Raw genomic sequence first — 17,276 nt, forward strand, 5'->3', positions numbered from 1 at the left:
CCGTCGCGTCGGTTTTAATCCAATTGTAAAAAATGTAGAGGCGCCCACCAGTCGCAGCAGCTGGTTCCCAGTCAAGACTGTTAAGCGCAGATGTGAGGAAAAGCACTGGCACCTCGTATCCGTTTGTCGCCCGTCATGTTTGCTGGGACTGCTGGGATTTGTAGTTCAGCCGCAGGTTACCCGCATGCGCTGTAAAGAATTTTTTAAAAACAACAACACGGAACCTCACATTGCCATGTGTTTGTGCCACTCTTTACATTTAGTTTCTCTATGCGCTTCATCCGAACGTTCCAATTGGAAGCCCGCCTTGTCACTACGGCCGGTTGTTGGCCACGCCCTCCCGTTCTTAAAGGAAAAGAGACGGGGAGGAAAAAAAATAGCTGGATCAACATCCGGGGCAGGCTCGGCAAGCGCGTTGCCTGGGGAGACGGCGCGAGGTAAAAGACCGAGGAGCGGGCGGGGGAGTGGAACGGAGGCGAGCAAAGCATTTGACCCTTCCCTCGCCTCCGCCCGTCTTCGGCTCATTCCGGAAAATTTCGCGAAGGTTAGTTTTCCCGCCTTTTTTTCCTCCGGCGACGGACGGCGTTCGGTCGTTCGGCGCTGTTTTGTGTGGAGCGGTCACATTCCCGTCGGAGCATGCGCAGTGCGTTCCCAGCCCGTGAGGGAAATGCTGTTTGTGATCGAAGCAGCCGTATACTTTTACGTGGTTCTGTTTGTCACATAAAAATACCAAGCCGACTTACAAGCACACGTAAAAAAGACAAATACAACAAAAGCCGGAAATTAAAACAAGACGTCAGTTGACCGTTGTGGGGAGGATGTATATTCTTAGTTGTCTGCGCAGGCCTTGGCGGGACAGAACTAAGTTTTCCTCAGGATTTTCAGAATTCGCCTTCTGAATCCGTCTTGGCAAAGTATTCCCCCAAAACTGGGCTGGTGGCATTTTATGAAGGGGGTAGGAAAACCCCGAGCGTAGGAAACGAGGCTCCCAAAGAGCCTCTCCGTTTTGTCAGGATGCTAAAACACATTTTATGGGCCTTCACCCAGCCAGGCCAGGCCCTGAATGCAGAGATTTCACAGCTCCTTCTCAATAATAATAATAATAATAATAATAATAATAATAATAATAATAATAATATATTATTTGTACCCCGCCCATCTGGCTGGGTTTCCCCAGCCACTCTGGGCGGCTTCCAACAGATGTTTCAGCTCAAGGCCAGTCTTTTGTGCCTTTGAGAAGTGATGAGTAAACACCCGTTTCCTGCTTGAGGATTTTAATTTTTTTAAAATAAACATTTCCAGCCCTCTCTTGCAAGGTGGTTGGGTTGATGTAAGTTGCCCTTAACTTATTAAAGTACGTACACAATCTTCTTGCACAATGAGGTTTAAGCCAATTCAAGCATTTCGTGTTGTGGATCTTATTTTGCATGCTGTCGATGTCACACGGGTCGTATTTCCCCTTGGAAGAACATACAAATCGCCTTGCCATGAAAAGAAAAGATTACAAGGGATCATGTATGTCTTGAATTCCTTCCCTTCTGGTTGTTTCACAGCGTTTTGTGGAAGGGAATAGCGTTCCCATATAAGTGGAACTTGGCTGCTTCCCTAGAAAGGCAGATTTGGGGGTCTTGCGGCAGGTCAGCATGATGGTGCATAGCTTGCACAGGAGCAGAAATGTCTGCTTTTTCCCTCTTTCCTGTCAGGGTGAAGTATGGCAAGCAGCAAGTTAGCCCGTTCCTGCAGACTCAATTATTTCCCCCCTTAAGCAGAATCCTGGATGGAAGACATGCAGCCACAAAAGTCCAAAAGAAGCCAAGGGAGATGCAAATATATGCAATCGTACCCTGTGAATTGGCTCAGCTATAATTAGGGGCATATTATATCGGCTGGATTTCCCTTCTGACCATCTGTGCACAGTAATTCAAGCAAACGTTTATCTCCGCTCATGCAATCTTTTCTGTGCTTTATTTCAGATTCCCTGGAGGTTGCCGGTGACTGTTGAAGGTGACATATGTTAACTTAACATTTGTGTGTGTCAAAGCAGGTAGGGACTCTTTTCTTACAACTCGATTCTTCAACAGAAGAGAAAGAAATACACTGTGCTTGATATGTTAGGTCTGCTGTTCTTCTGAGACATATAATAAAAATTGCTGCTCCCATAGTGTGTCTTGTAAGTTTTATAGTGATCTAAGATTGTGGATAGGAATTCAGTTGCTTCTGAACTATACTGTGTGTGATAAAAATAATATACCATGCATTGTGATTCTGGATCCATGAAAATACAATGCACCTGATTCAAATCATGTTTATTGAGATGCAGACCCCCCTTGATTTCAGGGGGAATGACTGACTTGGCAGAGTGTTTTAGGACTGACCACTTAGGACGTTTTTCATGTGACATTCTGTGCTTGCGCCCAATTGCTAATGGTGCATTTAGATAATCACTTTGTATGGGAGCCTCACTGAAGATTAAAATTGACTATTTAATTCTTGACTGCTGTAGTATGTGAGAAATCGGCTCAAAAGTATTGCAAATTGAAATGGCATCAGAGAATATGAAAGTTCTGTCTCTGATGCCAAGGTCTGTGATGGCTCATTCACACAAGCATGGAAGCTCATTGAGTCATTTCTTCTGTATCTGATTCATGAAAACACTCTTTGGAGCTGATCCAAACACCTATAATCAGTGCACCTAATGAAATTTTTTATCCCACCCCTTTTGAACAGGAGACCCCCGCACCATACCACAAACTGCTTTTAAAACTCCTTCAGCTAGGGAAAAAAATAATAGTAGCATGGTGTTTGCTACTTTAGAAGCTTCTTAGGATATATACTGCTGGTTTAATTGTTTGCTGGACCATGGTGAAAGATACTGTATTAGGATAAAGTCCTCATTTTATAGAAATCAGTGGTAAAATCCCATTGATTTAAGTGGAAGAGATTGTAGCCTTAGTGGGTAAAGACTAACCTATAATACCTTCTTGTGTAAATGCTTTTATAATGACTGGAGTGGTTATCTGCCATCATCCTTACATAATCTGTAAGCAATTTTTTTCATGTAGTTTGAAGAAGCCATTTATGGTCTGTAGTAAGATAGTTCTCATTAAGAACAACTCCCCAACAAAAATATTTTTCTCAGTCTATTGAACAGGTGTTACATTCTTTCTCTCTCTCACACACAAAGGAATGCAATGGAACATTTTACAAGCAACTAATAAAAAGGAAGAGAGATGGTTTATGGACACAAAACATAAATAATTGTTCTGTTACTGATGCAAAGTCATACAGGCTTCAGTATGAACAGTGGAAAGAAATACAGAATCACATTTTGTTATGAGAAAATGGAATAGCACTTGACACTTGGAAGAGAACCTTTATATCTATATATATATTAAAATACAAAAATATGCTTCTGTTGAAGGCTTAAAGAAAATAACTTAAACTATGAGAAGCAAGGAAATTCACAGTTGGGACGGAAACTCCTTTGCGAATCTATTGCAATAATGAGGCCATCATTTATCCCTTAGAAAAGTTAACACAGCGCCCATCCATTTGGGTGGAAGTTGTGCAGACAAAGGATGGCAAATGGAGTAGAAGTTTCAGAAGTGCCTAAATGATGGCTGAGATTAACCTGCTATGCAAGTTGGATCTCAATCCCAAACGTAATAGTCTGTATGCAAAGAGGTACTTTAGGCTACCCCAACAGTCTACCTGTGCTTACCCAGTGGGAATTTTGACTTTGGCTCTGAAACCAATCCCCCATGACATGTTAAAAATACTTTTGAAACTTCACCCAGTTTCAGAAGTGTTTTGTCATGCACCATAGGGGTGGGTGGGGTGCTCGTTAAGAAATGTAAGTACAAAGCACCACAGGCTGCAAAGAACAGATCTTTAAATCCTTGCCACTGACTTGAGAGTAAGTGCTGCTGAAAATCAGTTTACTAGTAACCTGCAATCTTCAAAGAGTTTATTCTGCAGTGTTCCCTTTGAAGTCTTTGGTCTAGTGCAGACATAACACTGCTGATCTCTTACCTATGGATAATGGATTGGGAGTGAGCTGTGAGCTTCTGCACTTCTCCCACCTGTTTGCTTTTTACCATAGTTCAGCATTAAAGCTGCACCAATAGTTCCCATATTAATAGGGGATTGCAAATCCTGGTTTGGAGAAGGTATAGTTAGTGTTAATGATAATTTAGTGTTGATAAATATGTAATACAAATCTGTGATTAAGCTGACAAGTGACCAGACCCAAGATAGACCGGGGGGGGGGGGAATTCTTGCACACTGTTGTGTGTGCACTTAGCCATAGGATAGTTGTGAAAATACTACGCCTAGTGATTAAGTATGGGAGTTTCTGAACATTCTTGCTATTGTAAATTCAAGTCATATCCCTAACTTGTTTTTAAAAAGGTATTGTGATGAAAATATAAGGCACCAATATGTTTTGAGTTACACATTGCTTCCTACATCCTAAAAGGAAAGTGCAGTTTCCTTCTCATGCAAATATTTGCTCATTTTATCAAAAGGCAGGTAGTTTATATATAAACTAACTGCTGACTCAAGAACGAAATGAAAAATATCCTGTAGTGAGTTGTTTTTAAAATATCCTAGTCTTTGCATAGGAATAACTGCTGCTTACAGTGCAATCCTATGAAGTTTACTTTGAAATCAGTTGAACTTCCATGGGACTTATTCCCAAGTAAGTGTACATAGGATTTCCATGTCAGTGCTATAATCCACAAACCATTATAGACTGGTCCCACTGGGATTGCTCTTAAATAAGTGTAGTTGAGGTCTAATGTAACACATACAGCTCAATCCTATGTAAGTTTACTCCCAAAAGCAGGTCTAACTTTGTTTAAGGCAGGCATGGCCAAACCTGGCCCTCCAAATGTTTTCGGACTACAATCCCCATCATCCCTGACCACTGGTCCTGTTAGCTAGGGATGATGGGAGTTGTAGTCCCAAAACATCTGGGGGGCCAAGTTTGGCCATGCCTGGTTTAAGGAGACTTGCTCCTGAGCACATATGTATAGGATTGCATCCATAGTCTGTCTGAGTGCAGGATCTAGTCCCAAACTATCTTTTTTTAAAAGGAAGAAAAATCTAAATAACTTGAAATCAATAAAAATTTCCCTCAAACTTAAATTGGGCATAAATTATTTCTTCATATCTGAGAAACTGTGAGAAATGCATTCTTTAAAATTTTACCAAAATTCAAAGCTCCTCCTCCCTTAAACTCCTGAAGACATAGCTTTAAACATAATTTTCTACTGATCAATGACAGTAGCGCCCTGAATGAAACATGAAAATTAATATATTCAAAGTCCACATGGAGCATCTTGAAATCATACTACTGTCATCAGTGAAACCGTTCTCCTGATGATGAAGAGACTGTTTGAAACCACAAGGTGATTATTATATGGAATTGACATTTTTGCTTTCTTCCTGTTCTAAGAGTTTCTTTACTAGTTTCTCTAAAGTAAAAAGATGTTCATCTACATCTTCTGGCACGAGATCCCTGAGGGAGTTGCAGAGTTCAAACAGGTATTCTGTGTTTCTTCCACTGGGACCAACTGCATTAAAAATCTGTTTGGCAATTTCTTCTAGAGGTGCTGGTCCAAGGTAGTTGGGGTTTTCGCAGGTTCCGATATATAACAGCACATCAAAGGGCTCCACTGAGGGATCTTTCGGATAGAAAATGACAGTTGTAGTCCTGTAGCCACCTTTCTCTCGGAAATCAAGATATGCTTTTACTTCGCCTTCTTGTCCTGGTGGCAGTTTGTATGCAACACCCCATACACAGCCCTGTTGAAGAACACAACCAGGAAGGTAAAACATACTTCACTTTAATGGTGCAAAAGGAAGCAATTTAAATCAGGGATGGGGAATCTGGCCCTCTGCATGTTGTGTGACTACAACTCCCATTGTCCCCTGGCATCCTTCTTGGGGCTGATGGGAGTTAGAGTGCAACAACAATATCTGGAGGGTCACATCCCTGCTTGAAAGGTTTTCAGATGAGTTTATATCCATAGTGCATACATGCGATGTCTCCTTCATGAAATGTCCAGGAAATAGGTGTAAAAGTTAAAACTACATGTTCCAAAATCCGTATTTCCTGGGTAATCCTGGTGACGACATGTCAGGTATTTGTAGGGGAAAATGGAGAGCCTACACCCCTCTTTATCCTCCCACACAGGCTTATATCAGGGGGGAAAGGTACCAGAAGGAAGGTATTACCTGGCAAAGATTTATTTATTATTATGTTTATATTATACCTTTCCTCCAAGGAGTTCAAGGTGGCGTGCATAGCTCTCTCCCTCTGCATTCTATCCTAAGAACAACCCTGTGCGGTAGATTAGGCTGAGAGGCAGCAACTGGCTCAAGGCCCCCCAGTGAGTTTCATGGCTGGGAGGGAACTTGCACCTGGTCTCTGCAGCCATAATTCAGCACTACACCACACTGAGCTATTGCCATGTACTATCTAGTCCTGGCCTAAAAGAGACCTGTGTTTAAAAGTGACTTAGTGAGTCAATGTTATGTTTATCTGGTGTGTGGTTAGTAACTCTGTTAAATATTAGGAAATCCCCCTTTCTTGTTTTTTTTCCAGACTTGTCTTGCTTTTTCACCCTGCTTAAGCTAACATGTAACCCTGTAAGTACTGTACGTACTGTTGAAACAGGTCTGATTATGCTAGTGTAGTGATATTTAAAATGAAATAAGAAAATTGCTAGTTAGAAGTTTTATTCTTATTTTTACTGCACTTTTAGTGGTACACTAATAATTGAAGATTGTTTACAGACTATAGATATAAAAGTTGTTATTTGCATTGATCTGAATTAGTTTGTTTAAAAGTGACTTAGTCCAGTGTTTCCCAACCTTGGGCCTCCAGCTGTTTTTGAACTACAATTCCCATCATCCCTGACCACTGGTCTTGCTAGCTAGGGATGATGGGAGTTGTAGTCCAAAAACAGCTGGAGGCCCAAGGTTGGGAAACACTGATAGTCAATGTTATGTTTATCTGGTGTGTGGTTAGTAACTCTGTTAAATATTAGGAAATCCCCCTTTCTTGTTTTTTTCCAGACTTGTCTTGCTTTTTCACCCTGCTTAAGCTAACATGTAACCCTGTAAGTACTGTACGTACTGTTGAAACAGGTCTGATTATGCTAGTGTAGTGATATTTAAAATGAAATAAGAAAATTGCTAGTTAGAAGTTTTATTCTTATTTTTACTGCACTTTTAGTGGTACACTAATAATTGAAGATTGTTTACAGACTATAGATATAAAAGTTGTTATTTGCATTGATCTGAATTAGTTTGTTTTACCAGGACAAATACAGTAGAGGGAGAAAACACACACAAGCTGAACTATTCTTTGCTTATAGAGGAATCTGTCTGTTAGCATAATGGGGTCCCAACTGCACAGCAGTGTGAAAAAACATACCAGAAAGGTACAGAAAATTCACAATGGCTGACACTATGCTCTATTTTGCTGGCCTTGTCAACTACAAAAAATGGTTTAAGTCTATAGCAGCTATTACATTGATCTCAATTCAGTGTTAGCATTACAGGGAAACTTTCTGAGATTCAAGCAGTTTTTTTCCGATCAAATGGAAAGTTCCATGTTTCAGTTTCTAAGCTGTGTTGCACTCAAATCTGCTCTTAACATTTAGAAATGAGTGGTGTCACTGCCTACAGTGAAAGTGGGTAAAGTCCAGGGGAGAGCAACAATGGCTGGTTATGCAACACCATCCACATTACAAAAGGATGATTGACGAATATGCTAAAATATTAAGAACAACAATACTGCTATTTTGAATTTTACACCTTTGACATACTAAACCATGATTTAACATGGCATGCACAAGTGGCAGCAAACACCAGGCTTGTGTGTTCCTACCTGGTGGCCAGGAGGATGAGTAAAGCTTTTACTTTGCCTTAACCTTAAGAGTGGCTGGGGAAACCCAGCCAGGTGGGTGGGGTATAAATAATAAATTATTATTATTATTATTATTATTATTATTATTATTAACCATGGTTGTATAGCAAACTGGTTGATACAAACTGTGAGTGTTGTGGTGAGACCTACTTGATTAAGATAATAAAGGCATGTTATTTTAAAAAGCTAAGCTATGATTAATTTCAAACAAACTTCTGAATTTGGTTTCTGAAGCTGGTTTGTTTAAATTAACCATGACTAGCAACAGCCACATTTCTTGGTTTAAATCACACAGGGAGTTGTAGTTAATTGGAAGCAAGAACTTCCCAATTCTTGCTGTTAGCTGCGCAGGATGGAAGCATGCAAACCCACAGCTTGTGTGGTTCATACAGTGTCCTAACCATGCAGTGGCGTAGCGTGGGGGGTGCAGGGGGGGCCGGCCGCACCGGCCGCAACATCTGGGGGGGGCGCACTCGCACTCGCAGCTCTCTGCCCCTACTAAAATCCACGGGTTAGGCGGCGCAAATTACTTGCCTTGCCCCGGGTGCTGACAACACACGCTACGCCACTGTAACCATGGCTTAGTATGACATGTGAATGCAGCCATTATCTCAGTAACCATTGCAATAGTCTGGTAAAATGGCTCACCCTTCACCTTCATATTGCAAGAGGAAAGATGGGCAGAAAATAGACTGAAAGAGGGGTTTAAGCTCACCACTAATTTGAAATAGAAACTTCATGGCCCTTGTTTTTTGTCCTATCTTAGGCATGTTTTCTTGGAATAAGTAGTACAGTGTTCACCAGGGCTTATCATGGTGCAGAGAATTACAGTAATAGCTACTACACTGCACCTAATTCAGCAAGTCACAGGGAAGGAACCTTTCTGTTCATCTCTTCACATTGTATTCCAAGCAGATTTTAACAGATGTAATAAAAATAAAAGCATTCTGCCATTGGCAATGATCAAAAAATACCTTTAAAGCACCATGCAAATTCACAGGAGGTATGGATATCAAAGTTCTTGCATAAAAGTTGATAGCTATGCTAGGAATGGGGAAAGAGTTTAAAATGAAGAGTATACCTAACTACTAAAGTGTGTGTTGGAATTATGGATCAAAAGTGTATCTTTCATTTTAGAGGGGGTGTTGAATCTGCCTTGGATAACCAGCAGGTTAGGCAAGAGAAAAAAGTGGTCTCTGAATATTGCGAGTGTATCTTGCCATATCTCCTCCCCAGTCCCCTTTGAAATCTACAGGTAGAGCTACACATTAGAAGAAAAATAAAGGGTGAACTGGCCATTTTTATTCTTGTTCGTTTTCCGTATTTTTATTATTTGTAGAAGAGGAGATCACTTCTTCCAAGCCAGGACAGTTACGCTATATATGGGCAATGGTGTCTAGTGTGGGCCGGGCTGTCTTTCCCTTGCTGGTGTTAAACAGCTGTTTGTGGCTTTTGTTCATTTGGCTGATGGATGAGGCCAAAGCCTTCTTTCCCTTTCTGTATAGCCGTGGCCAGGTTTGGGTCAAGGAAGCATTTTTTGAATGCATGGAAGATGTTTAAACACCCCTCCCTCCCTCCGAGGGCAATCACAGACTTAACAGCAGCTTGCTGAGATAATGTCCCAACCATGATGAAAGAGGCTCATTGGCTGCAATATAATGTCTTGTGGCTACATAAATCACTGAGAGAAGGGAAGGTCATAATTTCTTTTGGTGCAGTGTCAAACTGTTAGGTTTACTGCAGCCACAAAAGTCAGTAGCCTGCATTTATTTATTTTTGCTAGCCTCCTAAGAGGCTAGTAGCCTATGTTGCCATGCTGCCTTCAGAGGAGAGGAAGTCCCCTCCTGTGTGGCCTACATGGAAGCTCAAGTACAGAAAACAGGAGTCTTCAAAAGTGCACAGGAATTGATTTATTAGAGGCCAGCCTGTGTGAATCAAGAGACTCCTCTTCAAGGACATATGAACTAGCTTCCTCTGGGAAATGAGTTAAACTGTGTGGTTGCCACACAGCTCGCCAAGTCTTCCCAGGCCCCCTCATCATCCTGCTCTGCATTGCAATTAAGCTTCAAAGAAGTCTTCTGTAGCCAATGGAAAACTTACTTGAAGCATAATTACAACTCAAGACAGGATGATCTTTATGGAGATTGTAGCTGGGGAGGGGTTAACCCTCTCCAGCTGCATTTCTCAAGCAAATTACACTTTATTTCGGGCCTAACTGATGGTGGAGAAGGCAGGAGCAAGCAAGTAATGTTGTGTGCCTGGGTATGCTGCCCATTATAATTTTTCCAAATATGCCCATGGGCTCCAAAAGGTTGACTACCCCTGGTTAAACAGTCTTGCGTACTGTTGGGAAGGAACATATATCTGAAGAAACGGGTTGGGCTTAAATAAATAGTTCTTGAGTTTCTCTGGATAAAAATTGTAAGCTTTATTAACTATAAAATTATATGCATGTTTACTCGGAACTAAGTCCCACTGTGTCCTGTAGGGCTTGCTCCCAGGTAAGTGCATAGGATTGCAGCCCATGTTACTTTTTCTGTATTTCAGAATTAAAGAAATACAGCTGTACAGTATTATCAAAATATGCTTCTGAGTTTTTCCGGAAGAATGTATATACTAAATGGTATATAAAAACAGAATCTACTATACCTCAGGATCTTCAATAAGTGTCACAACTCTTCCAGGCTAAAATTAAAAGAAATATCACAGTAAAAAGTTTTTAGTATTAAATCAGTAGCAAAAATGGAAATATATATATATATTTAAAAAGAGGACCACAAGACTATCAAACCAATACAATCCTTTTGGAAGAGTGTGACCTTTATTTCTGATGTTGCGTGGTACTGTATCAAATCTGTGCTTAGGGCAGACACACTACGAGCCTGACAACTGCATGGCCCAGTTAAAGGCTGAACACTTACTAGCGCTTTCTCTAGTGATTTACATAACACTGACCAAAAAGTTGTGTCTTGAAGCTAGTGCAGATGCAGTGCAACTCAAAAGTTAATTGGGGAGTAAAAACCTGGAATGGACCACAGGATTGCATGCTCCCTCCTCTTCCCAACTACGGATTGGACTTACATTTTACCGTTCTAACCAGGGATAACAGAGCTAGCATGGTTTGGTTGTTACAGTGTCTGATTAGGGCTGGGGAGAACTGGGTTCAATCCTGAGTCAGAAGTGGTTGGTCTTGGACTAGTTCACTTACTGGTTTAACCTATCACACATACTTGTTATGAGGATATAAGGGGGTGGGAAATATGTAAACCACATTGAGAACATTAGAAGAAGGGACAGCTAAAATGTGACACATACAATATGGGTAACTATATCCAAACTGGGCCGGGTCCTTATTCTGGATTAGAATGAGCAGGCCTACTTTCTCCCTGTGGTGCATTTGAATACAAGAGGAGAGAAAAGAAAAGGAGAAGATAACCCTAGACTAGAGCCAAACTGCGTATTACTTAAGCCAAAAGTGACTAAAAGTCCTTCAGATGTTGCTGCATTCCAGTTCCCATCAGCTCCAGCCGCCATGGCCCACTGTCAGGGATGATGGGAGTTGTAGCCCAACAGTTGTCTGGAGAGCGGCAGGCTAGCTGCCACAGCTTAAAATGTTGGCATACATGCCCTGACCCTTTGAGGTGGGTAGCAGCCAGCTAGCTGAACTATGACCATCTGTTTGCTGCAGAGCCCATATTGCAGCTTGGCTGGAACATAATGGTAGTGAGGTGAAGGACGTGGATGCATCTGAAGGAATTGTGCCCTATGGTCTTTGAAAGGGCAGCATCATGGGATAACACGGCTGGGCACATAACTAGGGTCTGCTGCTAACATGGGGAGTCCCCTGGACCTGCTGTACCTCTGCCTGTTCACCTGTCCCTTCTCTGTAAGTGAGCAATGATGGAAGGCAGGGCAGCAGCCTTACTCTAGACCTCCTATCATTTAATACTCTTTCAGTCCTCTTCACAGCAACTGAAAGTGCCTATCAGAAAGAAAAAAATGGGCATGAGTGGAAGAAATGCCAATGTGCCTAGAGCCAAATCTACAAACTGCTTAGAAGTTAATTATTTGGATTTATTTCTTTTTAATTTTGCTGGCTTCAGCGGGACTAAGCAGTGTTAAACCCAACCGGCAGGTTAACAAATTGGAGTTACAATTTTTTTAACTGCAATGCTCACCTATGTTTCACATGTTCTTAAGGACTCTTTTGAACTACTGTATATGTGAGATATTTAGCACAACAATTTCTGACTTCTGATTACTGTGCAGCTGCTGGAGTTCTGTTGCCATTAGGAAAAAAATAAGCCAAGATAGAATTGGTCACTGGAGAAAACAGAATACTAAACTAGATGGACCTTTGATCTGATGTGGTAGATATATTGCAACCTGCCCCCCCCCCCCCCCCCCGTGGAATTATTATTTTTACTGTTTTATTTAGTGTATTACCTTTTAGGAGGCAAGTGCATTGCACTCTTAAATACAGATTTTGTGGAATCCGTATGTGCTAGAGAAATTGGTTTAGTGTAACTCTGATTATTTTTCTGTGTTTATATTGGGAAGGGGAAGCAAGAAGCTTTTTTCCCTTTTTGATATGAAAAAGTATTGTTCTTTTATTACCCATTTCAGAAGGTGTTTTTTTTTTATGGAAACAAAATAGGACAGCAACCCAAGTCCAAAAATAAAATAAGTCTTGTGCTAACATTTTCTCTCCTGAAAGTTTTGGCATTGCCATTGATAATTTTTTATTCTCCCATTTTTAGGTTGTATCATGCTTGTTTAAAGCAGTGTTGGAGTGCAACAGATTTTTGTTTTAACCTTTAAAAACTACTAGGCACAATACATTTTTGAGCAGTCAATTACTTGCTGTTGGATATTACTAAATCTAGAAAAGTTCCAGAATGTAAAGGGCTCAGAACCCAGCTTCCTGTATTTTTTTAAAAGTAAAATTCTAGCCTTTATGATGGAAATATGATTGGAAGTGATTGAGCAATACCTGCTGAAATCCTACAAGCGAGACAGAATGTGTGTGCATGTGTGTGTCAATGCCTTGTCTGTGACAATCAAGAACCATAATGATTGATCTAAAATGGCAGACATTGCAGAACTGTACACAAAATAAAACTGTGATTTTTTTTTTTTCTGGGAGCAAAACTAAAAGTGCTTGGGTGCAGAATTTTAATTTTTTAACATAGGTTACACACAGTTCTGAGCATGGTCTATAAAAGAGTAAACCACGTACTTTTAAATTTTGTCTTTATCACCAGAAACATTTTTCCTCTTAGTTGGGGACACCCTGATTCCTAGGTAATATTAAAGCTTTGTGCAGACATGTTGTTTGAGAACAGGTTCATTAAAGTAATCTCAGTATGCTAACTTCATTCACTGGTGGTATTTGCATGTACAGTATGTTCCTGAGAACTGGGTACCCTCCCCAGGTATTTAGCAAAGGAATTTAGCACCAGATCTTATATCTGAACCAGTCCTCAGAATCGGCCTTAATATAACTGATTAGCTGCTTAGCTGATGTCTAACCTCAGTTAACTCACTATGTGACCTAAGGCTGTTGTCAACAAAATGGAAATAAGAATGAGGTACACTAGAATTTGTATGTAGTTACTGTCTCCCTGCTCTTCTAAAGAACAGTCATTTATATATATTTTCTGAACATCAAATACTAATCGACACTTGGCTCAGTTTAATCCAATTGGCTGTTTAAAGAGACAATTTTACCCAGAGTAGTCATTAATAATGTTTTGTACAATAACTGAATTGCATGTTGTACCTGTTTTTTCTTTTTAAAAAACAAGCTGTTGTCTGCCTTGCAGTTTGAGTCAGATTGTCAATCTTAATCTTGGTTGCAAACTTCTTGTTCATGCAGAACAAAAGAAAAAATGCAACATACATTATATCAATTTAGCATTTTTCTGTATTTATGGCTGTGTTTTCACAAAATATTGTGATGCACCTTAAAATGATCCCCAGAAGTCTATCTTAAGGACTACAGGTTAGAGATGTGAATTTGGTAAATGTAAAGTAAGGGGTTCTGAAAGGCACAAGCTGTAATAAACAACAATATGGCATATTCTCATTCACAAAATAATGCCGATTATTTCTAAGTGTTGCTTCATGTATGTTGACAGTCAGCTAAGTACTTCTGATGGCTGAATAATCTGCCGCATATGCAGCTGTAAATAACATAGCCCAGCCCTGTCAATGCCATTCTCTTAGATTTCTGGACGTTTCTGGACCCCATTGTTTCCTTAGCTCAACAAATGCTATTTAGAATTATATAAGCTCTATAGCCCTTGTATAGTGAGAAGCACATCGGGTTTCAAAGTACTTCAAAGTACTTTAAAATCTATTATTTCCATTGAGGTAGCTTTAAAAATGCACTTTTCATGAAATGGAACAGTTTCCGAGAGTTCCTCAGAAATTTGGGATGCACAAACGTCTGATGGGTGGATGAAATATTTATGTTCTTTATACTGCTAATAGCATACTGAAACTCATACAAACACTAGCTAGAATGGATGTGAGTTGCTTAGATATTTTTCTAGTAGCTAACAGCCTTAATTTTATCAATTGTGACCTGAAGCTGAAGATAATGCTACAAATATAATTATGGTTATGATTCTAAATGCACTTTAGTATTAAAAAAGAAGAAGAAGACACTGTTATTGGGCCAATGTTCGCTAGAGAGAAGGAGATCTCTGAACAGTGATCTAGACAAGTTTGTGTACACTACCAATTTTTCCTGGATGGTGAAATCCCAAGCAAACTCTGAAAAGGATCTCTAAAAAAGAGTGAGGGGATTAAGAAAAAAAATGTAGGGGTGGCGAGAGAGACATGATAGTAGCTTATAAAGGCAGGGAATGGTGTGGATAGAGTATACAGAAATTATTTTCCTCTTAACACTCAATATCTGAAGTTGAAGTCATTCATGAAATTGATTTGCAGTGGGTTCAACATTATAGGCAGGATTATATTCGTACTGAATGGAAAATAAGGAATATAATACTGTAGGAGAAGCTGTACTGATAACTGCATTAGCGACATTACCTGGTATGTTAGTAACTAAGTTTAGCTATTTGGACAGGTAATACAAAATAAAAGAGGACGGAGGATCTGTGTCTTCATCACAGCAAGCTCCCCATGCAAAGAAATAAAATAGTTTGAGAACCACCCACCTCCATCTGAATTTTTGACAACAGCAACATTAGCCTTGACAGAAGAATGGGGAAATGAGAGCACAGGGTGTGCTTTAAGGGGAGTTTTAGGGGCAAGAACTACAGAATCGTTGCGTTGGGCCTCAACAAACTCCAGCATCGTAAGAAGGGAAACCCATATACCTGCTTATGTCACTTGTAATAAAATATGGGGGGGGGGGGAGGAGTTTAGCCAGGGAGTAGCTTGCAATTCCACATGGGATTCAACATAGCTATTTCCAAGATTCTTGGTGTAAGTACTGAGTTACACGTTCAGAAGAATTGCATCGTATTTTTCTGTTAGCATGCCACTTTGGGAAGCCAGTGGTGGAGCATCCATGGCAGCTTGCTTTTCCACATCAAAACATCTGCACAGAAAGAATGAGTATTTTAGGGATGAGACTAGGCTAGAACCTTCCCTAATGTGCTAGGTTTCCAGTTGTGGGGAGTTTTTGATGAGGGAGAGCATTCCCCCCCTAACTACAGTGCTCTCTGCGATTCTTCCAAACACATACATCGACCTTACCTATTTATGCCTAAGAAAAGGAAGTTGACCAACATAACCTCTCTCCCTTCTATCTGAGATATCTCAGGAAATACCCCATTGGATTCAGCATGACTTACTTCTGAGAAAACATGCAGAGGATTGGGCTATGAATCTATAATGTTCTTTGAAAAACAAACAAACTAGGACTTCTGTTTGTTTACCCTAACAGATATACCCAGATTAAAACTCCACTTTTTCCTGACAAATATTCAAGAAAAAGTAGGTGCAGTAGATGCTGACATAATGCAGCGACCCATCCTTTGTGCTCCCCAAAATAGGGGACAAACCCCAGGCTTGAACAATGCCAGAGTCTTCTCATTGAAAGGTTTGCAAAAGTTGCTTAACTATAAAGTGTGTGTGTGTGTGTGTCTGTCTGTCTCAACACCCACCCTGGTCTTTTAAGAAAGTTTAATAGTAACCCGCCCTGTTTGGTGCCTAGCATAACCGGCTGAGGGTGTATAGCTTATGTAAGAGGTGACCCAATGTACAGCAATTAAGCAAAGGTACACAAGGAAGAACCGTCTTGGGAACTGTGCCAACATCCTCAAATGTTCTCTCTAATGTTCATCTACTGTCCTCTCGTACCGGCTTCGGAAATGAACCGTGCCAGGCTCAATTCCACCCCTTTCAGCACAATCAGGAAAATGCGAGCATCTTGCATCGGTGGTTGGCACTGATTTGCTAACCGGCTTTTGCGTGGCATGGAGAGAGAAAAGCCTGCGTGTGTATTTGCGTGGAAAATGTTTGCAGGAAAGTGAACGGTTACAAAACCCACATGGTTGTGCGTTGACAAGAGTAAACCCGAGCGGTAATGAGCGCTGGGCTGTAAGTGTGAAAGCGCGTCTGGTTTCTGGGGACTTCTCTGTGCGCGGGGAAAACAGAGAGACACTCTTATTGTGAGACAGCCGTCTTGTGTACCTGCGGTGACCGGGCAAATGGCAGCGGGGCTAGCTGCCCAGCGCCTCTGCGATGAGTTGGCGGCGCAATTCAGTCCTCTGCAACTCCGCCAAACTCCAGTGCGCCCTTCCCACGGAAGGAGAACCGCGAGGTACCCCCGAGTCCTGCCTGCCTGCCTGCCTCTTCCCCATCCTCTCCCAACCTCTCGCCGCTCACCTTGCCCGGCACTCCGCGGTGATCCGTGCTGCCTTGCCAGAACCTCCTGCTGTAGCCCGTGATGTACCCGACCATCTTGTCCTCGTAAGGGAAATCCACCTTCCAGATGAGGGAGCCGTAGCCAAACACCCACATGCTTCTCGCGCCGCCGCTCTCCTCTCCTTCTTCGCTCTCCCGGCGATCGGGAGGCAGGGGGCGGCCCTGCTGGGGGCTGCCGGAGCTCTGCATGCTCTCCCCGGCCAGCGATCGCTCAGCAAGGCACCCTGGGGCTTGTAGTGCGGCTTGCTCGGCCCAGCGACCGAGCCCAAAGAGAGCCCCCCAGCCTCCGCGGCTCCAGCGCCGGCTCCCCGATCGGGCCACGTGCCTCTCCTTCGGGCTGTCGCCGCTAGAGGCGGCTGAGCCTGCGGGTCAAAGGCAACGCTGGGTTGGCCAGCCTGAACTACAGCTCCCAGCATCCTTTTCTGTGCGGGGG

The 17,276-nt window shown here is 41.7% G+C and overlaps 2 protein-coding genes across 5 annotated transcripts in view; one reads left to right on the top strand and one right to left on the bottom strand.

Annotated features, from left to right (window-relative positions):
• The first annotated feature begins 58 nt into the window (after window positions 1–58).
• Window positions 59–17,276, top strand: part of ASB3 (ankyrin repeat and SOCS box containing 3) — a 47,054-nt gene continuing 29,836 nt past the window's right edge. For 2 of the 3 annotated variants that reach the window (XM_077925444.1, XM_077925447.1), the window contains exons 1-2: window positions 59–544; window positions 1,974–2,044. The gene's annotated coding sequence lies outside the window, so the exon portion shown is untranslated. The remainder of the gene's footprint in view (window positions 545–1,973; window positions 2,045–17,276) is intronic. The other variant, XM_077925445.1, reaches the window with a different exon arrangement.
• On the bottom strand, window positions 4,127–17,169 carry CHAC2 (ChaC glutathione specific gamma-glutamylcyclotransferase 2). 2 transcript variants are annotated; one of them, XM_028725074.2, is made up of 3 exons: window positions 16,805–17,169; window positions 10,589–10,624; window positions 4,127–5,808 (listed from the first exon to the last, which is right to left on the bottom strand). In XM_028725074.2, exons 1-3 carry the CDS (start codon window positions 17,030–17,032, stop codon window positions 5,419–5,421), a joined length of 654 nt encoding a protein of 217 aa, XP_028580907.1. In that variant the 5' UTR covers window positions 17,033–17,169; the 3' UTR covers window positions 4,127–5,418. The 2 variants fall into 2 exon arrangements, with proteins under 2 accessions (XP_028580907.1, XP_028580908.1); XM_028725075.2 differs by lacking the exon at window positions 10,589–10,624.

Source organism: Podarcis muralis, chromosome 3, assembly GCF_964188315.1.
Source record: "Podarcis muralis chromosome 3, rPodMur119.hap1.1, whole genome shotgun sequence".
In the NCBI taxonomy this organism is placed as follows: Eukaryota; Metazoa; Chordata; class Lepidosauria; order Squamata; family Lacertidae; genus Podarcis; species Podarcis muralis.

Coding starts and splice junctions, on each gene's coding strand:
- CHAC2 (XM_028725074.2), bottom strand. CDS start 17,032: ATGCAGAGCTCCGGCAGCCCCCAGCAGGGCCGCCCCCTGCCTCCCGAT. Junction 10,625..16,804: donor ACCGCGGAGTGCCGGGCAAG/GTGAGCGGCGAG, acceptor TTTTAATTTTAG/CCTGGAAGAGTTGTGACACT. Junction 5,809..10,588: donor CACTTATTGAAGATCCTGAG/GTATAGTAGATT, acceptor GTTCTTCAACAG/GGCTGTGTATGGGGTGTTGC.